Source organism: Myotis davidii, unplaced genomic scaffold (assembly GCF_000327345.1).
Source record: "Myotis davidii unplaced genomic scaffold, ASM32734v1 scaffold323, whole genome shotgun sequence".
Lineage (NCBI taxonomy): Eukaryota > Metazoa > Chordata > Mammalia > Chiroptera > Vespertilionidae > Myotis > Myotis davidii.
In genome coordinates this window covers 848,369-856,968 of record NW_006295491.1, presented here as the reverse complement: position 1 = coordinate 856,968, position 8,600 = coordinate 848,369, and the positions used below count along the sequence as shown (strand labels likewise).

General features: G+C 51.8%; 1 protein-coding gene across 1 annotated transcript in view; it reads right to left on the bottom strand.

Annotated features, from left to right (window-relative positions):
• SFRP2 (secreted frizzled-related protein 2) overlaps positions 1–4,982 on the bottom strand; it is an 8,385-nt gene extending 3,403 nt beyond the window's left edge. Inside the window, exons 1-2 of the mRNA XM_006770105.2 lie at positions 4,114–4,982; positions 1,937–2,017 (exon numbers count right to left, since the gene is read on the bottom strand). Of these exons, the coding sequence (XP_006770168.1) occupies positions 1,937–2,017; positions 4,114–4,612 (580 nt within the window). The 5' untranslated portion in view covers positions 4,613–4,982. The remainder of the gene's footprint in view (positions 1–1,936; positions 2,018–4,113) is intronic.
• Between the last annotated feature and the right edge of the window lie 3,618 nt (positions 4,983–8,600).

The following is an 8,600-nucleotide window of genomic DNA, read 5'->3' as shown; positions in this document are numbered from 1 at the left end:
GTGTGATGTTAAATACATCAGATTTTTATGCTTGTTCCTTCTACCGTTCTATTCCCCAAAGTACAGAGGCGATAGAGAATGCTGCTTATAAACCAGGGGTATAGAATGTACTTCCTGTAGGGTAGGTTCATTAGCCCTTTTGGGACAAAAATGAATGTGGGGAAATAGAAAACAAAGCTTGTGAGGTATCTACATGTGTGGTACTTTAAATGTAATGATTTCTATGGTTGTCTCGAAAGGCTTTTTCCTCTAAGAAGAGAGAACACTAGCACTAATTCCCCACTCCCCTCATTTTTTTGGCCCAATCTTGACAGAGCATCCTTAGGAAGGTCTTGTGTGTGTGTATGTGTGTGTGTGTGTGTCTCCTAAATTGACTGTTTTGGAGCCCCATAATATAACCAACATTTTCATGGAAGTCAGGAGGGAGATCTGGATTAAATCTAGTGCAAAGGACATAGCTGTCAGAAGAAGATGTTTTATGTAAGTTTTAATATATATTTTATTAAAATTATATTTTCCTCTCTTGCCCTTAATCATATCTGGTAGCATAAAGCTAGGAACTGTGTTGATTAAGAGCCTGGAGATTTGGGATAGCTGCCGCCCACATGCCAGGCCTTGAGAGCTGTCTATATTTGAATATAGACATATGACACACGACCATCCCACCTGCGGCTCTTGCTGAGGGGGAGGACTGGTCGGACAGAGTTGCCTCCTTTCTCTGTCCCTTCCTTGGCATGGGGCTCTCCTCCTCAAGCTGTGTCTCTGGTTGTTCTCAGCTAAGGGTAAACCCAGGACACTTCCTGGGAGAGACTTGGGGTTATAAGGAGCAGGGTTAGGAGTATCTCAGAGTTTGAGGGACCCAACCAAACCTGAGATTTCTGGGAGGGCAATTCTCAACAGTGGGAGCTGGAGTGACTTCTCTCAGTCTTAAGTACTTTGTTGAGGATGTAGAATTAGTAATACAGACCTGTTAGAGGCCACTATTGTTTGATAGAGCAGGGATCACATCTGTTTACCAGTAAGTTTAGCCTTCTGCCTCAGTGAATGCTTCTAAGGGGCACCAACTACTTAAACACATCAAAAGGTGCCTGCTTTGGGAATGGGATGAAGACTAGACTGCCTCAGGCGCCTGAGTGAAGTTCTTGGCCAGTCCCAACTTTGAATTTGGCATTGACCCTGTGTGTAGCTGGGCTCCTCCCTCACCCCGGAGGCCTGAGGACAGCAGATAAGGTGCTGATTGAGTCCTGTGTGGACAGTGTCCAACCCTCTTCCCTCTTTTAATATTCTCTTAAGGGTAGTGATTTACACTCTATGGAACTTGAGTAACATATCACACATTATTTATTGTCCCCAAGCACCATGTCCTCAGGGATCATTCATGTTTCTTGCCTAGTAAATTCCTGAGCTTTCTTTCTTTCTTTTCTTAAATTGAAGGAATCCCTCCTCCAATTATTAGCCAGTGTCTTGGATATAGTCACTGATGGTTATGAATAAAATAAGATTATTTTAGTTTGGCGCTGGACTCAATTTGTATTTGTGGCCAACTTAATGCCTTCAATGTGTGTGGCTGGGGCTAATATTTACATGTTTCCATCCCTGCTGCACATATCAAGTGTCGGAAAGACCCCATAGCCCAGGATAAGGCTTGTTGGCAAGAAAAAGCCCAAGTGAAATGAAACTATGCCATTGAAAATTAATAATCTGAATAATTCTCATTAATTGATTATTGCTTAGCAGAACAATAAAACTCATCTGAAAAGATACAACTCATTATAAGATTGTTACACAGGGAGGAAACTAAGCTAGAGCCAACTTAGATGATTTTAGGAAAGGTGCACGGACGGTGTTGGTATTTTACATCTTCATGATTTGCACCTTAAGTTTTACTGGTAAATAAAACTTTTGAATGTTTTGTTGGTGGTGGTGTATTACTTACCAAAATCATTTTTACAAAGCGTTTCCATGATGTCGTTGTCATCCTCGTTTTTATTTTTGCAGGCTTCACAGACCTTTGGAGCTAGAAAGGTGGAAATTGAGTAAGTTTGCTTAAAAGGGAACAGCAGGTGGCGTTTGTAAACAACTCAAAGGGGCTTGCCCAGGCAAGGGTGGCAGGACCCCAGCTTCTGTCTCCTTTGAAAAAGAAGGATCAGGCGTTCGTTCCTAAGCAAGTCTCCATGCCTCCCATTTTTTGATGGACAAAAGTGCCCATGTGCTCTGTTTAATACATGGTGAATCCCAAAGAAAAAGGGCGCTTGGGGCAGAGTGTGCAGGCTTTTTAGTTCTTCCTCCCCACCTCTGGGACAAACTCAGTCTCTGAAAAAGTTGTTCCCAAAGCCTCTCTGAGGAGAAAGCACCAGAAGGCTCGAACCACAAACGATGGCCAAAAGATTGTCTTTCTCGGCCGTTGGACACCAGTGCAACAGGGTCTCCGTGGTAGAGCTCTGTCTCAGGAGAGGCATTTCAAGATATTTTGAAGACTGCACAGGGGAAGGTGGCTAGTGGGGTAAGGGTCACCCAGGGGCTCTTTCCCACCGTGGAAACACCCTGGGAAGCACAACGGCCTGCTCTAACCGGTTCTGTGTCACCTGGAGCTTCCTGCCAGGTTTGTGCTCCAGTTGAGCAACATTTATTTCATTTTTATCTTTGTCCCTTGGGGAAGGTTCTTCTTGCTCCTCTTTGTTTGTTTCAAATTCTCAAAAACAAACTCATAAAACAAAAGCCAGCCAACCAAACTAGGAAGCAGCTTTTCCTGAAGCTTACCAACACTGAAGCCAACTGCCTCTGGGGTCTGACCCCACCTAGGAATGTGCAGGAGCACAAAGATCAGGGAGCCTACTGAAGGCTCTTCTGAAACAGTTTGATTTCCTGGGAAAAGGAAAAAAAGAAGAAGAAAAGAAACATTTCTCCATTTACAAATGTTCTGTTTTTAAAACTTAGGTGAAATTTGATTTTCATTACTATGGAATTGAATGTTCATAGGAAAAAAACTTTCTGTGATTCACGACAGAACAGTTATTTATCAAATTAGAAAAATGGCAGAGCCCATTTTGAAGACCTCTAACGTTTATTTTGAAGAGAGAAAGTGGCTTTTGGGAGAAAGGTAGTGTATAATGTTGGTGCTGATAGTGGAAAGAAATAAACAAAAGCACACACATAAAACTGCCCTTACCTCCCCGCACTTAAACAAAATGAAACATTTCCAATTAGGAGCTCTAGGAATGTACATAAAATGTTACGAACCTGTATTGGTCGGTCTGTGGTGTATGTTGGACAAATGTTTGAAATATGCCAAACATTTGCAATAAATTAGAAATCTAACCAATAAGATGACTGCACACTCATGGTGCCTGCCAGGAAAGATTGCTAAGCAACTTTGCGTTTTCTTTAACTAATGATGGCTGTAGGAAAACAATTAGAGATTGAAAGGGGGATGCTGCTGGAGCCCTGAGAGGGATTGGAAGCCCCCTTTCCCTCCCAGGGGGGACCTAACTCAGCGCAGACTCACTGTGTATGTTTTGCTTTCAGGAAGACTATCAAGAGCCCATGAGGTTTTCATTGCTTTGATGGGTTTTGCACAGGAACTCCCCCTGTTTTCTAAAAACTTGGGAAACTCCTTTTTTGCATGGCTAATTAAAACCACTCGTAAGATAAAAGCTGATTTGTGATAGAAAATGATTCCTGGAGATTCCCTTTATGCCCCTTTCCTTGGACACCTGAGCAGTTGTAACCAATGCTCAATTTTCAACAGGCAGAGCCAGATGCTCACCAGCTCCTCCACACAGGGCCACTTCCAAGCCCTCCGCTCTCCTGGTTGCAAAAACAATTTTATATCATAAGGAAAAGATGCCGTTCAATGATACATTTTCTTTTCTTTTTTAACTGTCCCTGAGCAAGGTATAACTGGAATAACTCGGGAGGAGAATAAGAGGCGCGCGCGTGTGTGTGTATCTAAAAATTTGTCACAATGACACACCATGGCAGGGAGAGCGTGCACCCCGCTAGTCCCTGGCACCGCAGGAGGGGACGCATCGGGATGTGGGGCGGGGACCTCGGAATTTCCTCCGGAAAAGTCTTAGAAAAGCTCAGAGGGAGGGAATAAAGGGGCAGGCTTACCCTCTTCGGTGGCCGGCAGGAGGTGGTCGCTGCTAGCGAGGGGGATGCAGAGGTCGTTGTCCTGGGGGAAACGATCACACTCGAGCATGTCGGGCCAGGGGAAGCCGAAGGCGGACATGACTGGAGCGCAGCGGTCCTTCACCTGCACGCAGAGCGAGTGGCAGGGCTGGATGATTTCGTCCAGGTCATCGAGGCACACCGGGGCAAAGAGCGAGCACAGGAACTTCTTGGTGTCCGGGTGGCACTGCTTCATGACCAGGGGGATCCAGGCGCCCGCCTGCTCCAGCACCTCCTTCATGGTCTCGTGGCCCAGCAGGTTGGGCAGCCGCATGTTCTGGTACTCGATGCCGTGGCACAGCTGCAGGTTGGCCGGGATGGGCTTGCAGTTGCTGCGCTTGTAGGAGAAGTCGGGCTGCCCGAAGAACAGCCCGCGCGCCGAGCCCCAGCAGCAGTGCGAGGCGAGGGCCAGCAGCAGCAGCGAGCCGGGGCCCTGCGGCATGGTGGGCGCGCGACCCCGGGGCGGGACGCTCGGCTTCGTGCTGCAAGACCGGGCTCAGCTCCGGGGGGCTCCGACCCGGGGGAGCAGTGTGTGCAACTGCTGGGGCCCAGCCAGAGTTTTCTTGGCCTTTTTAATGCAAATCTGGAGGCGGGGGGAGCAAGGGAGGAGCCAGCGGAGGGTAATCTGAGGAGGGTTGGTCACTACTCACTTGGTCTGGGTTTTCCTTTGAGAATGCCCCTCTTGCGCTCCCTGGAAGGAAATTCTGGCTGCCCCCACGACCCCCTAAAGGTGCGGCCGAGCGCGCGCTCACGGAGTGCTTACCACAAACAAATAGACCAGCCTGGCAACTGCGCCCCAACAGTGAGCGTGCGGGGCGCGGGCTGCGAGAGATCGGGGGACCCCGGGCACTCGATGGGCGGCCTTGCCTCCAGGTCCCGGCGGAAATGCACTCAGCCCCCCTCCTCTGAGGATGCATCCCCCCTCCCCCCTGCGAGGCCCGGACCAGGGTTTGTTTGACCCCCATCCTGTAGTTTCTGTTCTGACCCGGGGCTTCCCGGGGGAACTGCATCGCCCGGCGCCAGCCCGCAGGCATCCGGGTCTTTGTGCCTTCAGCTTGCACCTGGGACCTGTCCGCCCCAGGCCGACACAGTTACCAACCTGGCCCACCCCGTACGTGTGCCCCTCCCTGACCTTTTAACAATCAGAATTACTAATAAAGTTGTAGGAGCAAAAACTTTGACCTGGAAAAGAAAACGCTGGGGTGGTTATTTTGTTGGGGTCAGTCGAGATTTTGCTGTTGTGGGAACGCCTCTGCAGAGTCTCCTTTGAATCACACGCTGCGGCCCACCATTCCCCGGCTTGGGAGAAGGCCTGCCCTCCTTCCTTAAGGGACTGGGAGGACTCAAGTTCGAAGGCATCAGGGATCCTAGCACAACAGGCCTTGGAGCGGGGGAGCTCGGGAGAACCAGAGGGTGGGCCTCTGGGCGCGGTTTGTAAGGGCCAGTGCTGGGCACAAGGGACTGGCAGAAAATGTGCCAGGGAGGCAGGCTGGGAGAGAAGGGGAGCCGGGGAAGGAGCCCTGTCTAGCGACCCCCCCTCCCCCCCCAGTGCTAGTCGTGGCCTTGCAGAATTGACTCAACTACCCAGCATATGCCAGTGGGGTGCCTCGTGTGCAGAGGTGAACAAACAGGCCCGCCTCTCCCTTCCTGGACTGCAAATGGTAAGTTCACAGTTGGACACTGGAACTGGGGTGCCAGCAGAGGGAAGGTGTGTGGTGGGGGCCTCCTTTCCCGGATTCGCCCCAAGTCTTTCCTAGGGACAGGTCTTCTCCTCCCTCTCAGCCTCCCAAGCGGGTGGGCAGTGCAGATCTAAAGAGATAATGCTGGAAGAGGGATCCCGCCCAAGTTCTTTGAGAAGTAAGGCGCGTGCGATCTTACTTTCCGCCCACTGGGAGCCGTCAACTGGCCGTGTCCGCCGGCCCCTTACTTCCCTCTTCCTGAGAGATGTATTGGCCTGGCGACCCGAGTCGTCCTGCTGTCTTTGTGGTCCCACTGTTTCGTGGAGGGGGATAATGGGTGGGTGGTGAGAGCTCATTCTGTTAACTACTCGGGAAAGTCGCCGTCTGGAGGGAGAGCAAATTCTGGACCAGAATCGGAGTCCCCCCAAATCCAAAAGTCCAGCTCCCATCTTTTCTCCTGCGGGGGAAGGGCCGGGGCGGCTGCAAAGGACGGCTCTTCTGACGAGTTGGTCGTAGGCCTTTTCGTTTCTAAGTAAAGCCCCAAGAGGACGAAAAGCCCCGCTCCCAAGACACACTATTTTGAAAATAAACCCCAAACGAAAGGAAAAACGTTTAGAATCAAACAGCTAATCAGAGCCAGAGCTGGGAGAGATTCTGGAACTTGAGCCCAGGGGTGGAATGAAGGCTCTCTCGCCTCCACCGCTCCCCAACGCTTTCTTCTGGGGTCGCCCTGGTCCCTCAGACCCCCTAGCGCGGAGCTATAGGAGCCCAGAGCGGTTTGGCTTGAGGCGGGCACCTCCGCACACCCCGGAACAGCGCGGGCCCAGGCGCCCCGCGGCATTGTTTAGGGAGTCCGCGCGGTCCCGCTGGCCGCCAGGGGGAGCCGGGAGCCGCAGTGGGGTCTCCATCGCCGCCGCGCCTCCTGTCCGGTTCTGACCCGCCAGGTTCCGGAGCCCGCGGCCCTACGCTTACCCGCGCTACCCAGCCTCCACTCATCCTGCACAGGCTGCGTCCTCTTAGCCACTCCGCGTCGCAGCCCACTCCCTTTCCTTGCCCGCTCGTTCGCGCCCAGGTAAGCGCATGCCCACGTGCCAGGCGCAACCGCGGTACGAGTTGATTGAGGGGGACGAGCTGATTGAGGGGGACGGGAGAATGGCCTCCCATGGAAACTGGAGCTCAAGGACCTTGTGAAAAGCGCACGAGAGCGGATGCATGGTGACTCGCGGCGCGCCTCCCCAGCCGGGGTCGCTGTGCAACCGCGGAGACGCGTGCACGTGTGTGCAGCCAGGCCGCGGCGCCTTCACCCTAACTCAGCTGCGCTCTGGGTTGGCCCTCGGGCCTAGGGCCTCAGCCTACGGGTCTTCGTAGATCCTTGCCACTTATCAAAAACCACCGAAGGCTTTTGCTTTTACAAACTGAGAGTCATGGCTCCCCCATCCTCACCCCCACCCCCAACCCCCACCTCGGGTCCTTTTAGTACTTGTCGGTTTTAGGAAGGAAACTATTCCCGTGAGCAGCCCACCCAAATGCTGCAGGCCTGAAGAAGAGCCTCGTCAATCCGTGTTTCGGATTTGGCCCCGCTGCTCTGCTTTCGTTTCTGGACGGGCAGGACGCTGGCTCTCGTTCTCAGAGGCTCTGCTCTGCGGGAGGGCCTCAGACCCCTGTAACTGCTTTGTCCACCGAGAGCCCAGGAAACGCAGCCTCTCGCTTCCGCTGGGGAATGGCAAAGTTAAGGCATATGGACTCATATCGGAGAGGAAGTGCAAGCAAAAAGGGGAACAAGTGTAATATATAGGCTTCCTAATTCTCAAAGTCCAGCACGAGCTTCGAAGTGGAAACAGGTTTCTTAGCCCCCAAATAACTGCAGCCCTGACCTACCCTTCCTTTCTGTTGGAAAGATTGGGTTTCCCTGTGTTAGGTAAGACAAGGTCTGGCCCGTTACTAAATGCCATTCTTACTACATGTTAAAATGTAGCATAGTATTTTGTAGACACTGTAAACCTTGTTAAAGTTCACCAGAACTCAATTGGAGAAGTTTGACCAGCTGCAGAGAAGAAATCACCATGTAATTAACCAACTGGGGTATAAGCAGTGCCTAAGGCTCCCTTTGGGAAGGCAGAGCTTCGGATGTGAATCCTGTCTTCTTGCTGCAAGTAAATCAAAGCACCTTGTTACAACCTCCTCTCCTAGAATATAGCACACCCCAAGCAGCAAACCCTTTGAGTTCTCTAACGCTTGCTCCTTAAGAAGAGGCAGGACCTTCTGGGAGGTTTTAAGCCTTTACAGCAACTCCTGAGTGGGGAAGGATGGAGTTAGCTAGGGCAGGCCCTGGCCGGCCTGGGTAGCCTGGTGGACCACAATCCCTTAGCCCAGGCCAACAGGCTGTACTACCAGACGGACTGCGGGGCTGCCTCCTGAAATCCTCACTGCTACCCGGCAGATAGGTGTGACTATTATTTTGCAAATTTGTCAGTAGTGGCGAGGAAACCAAGGCACAGAGAGGTTAAGTAACCGGAACCGGGTCACACGGTGAGTGGTTCAGCTCCTGGTGTTACATGCGCTGGCTTTAGGGACTCCTCTTGACCTATTGGGTGTTTCGCTTGGCTTTCATCGGCCGGCAGGCAGGCCGGGTGGATGATGTCACCTTCTCTCCTGGGGCGGTGATCTTGGGCCATCCCTGCTACGGGAGAGGGGGAGGGGACAGGGATGGGGGTGGGGGGGCGGCGTGGCCCGCCAGCCGCCGTATATCTC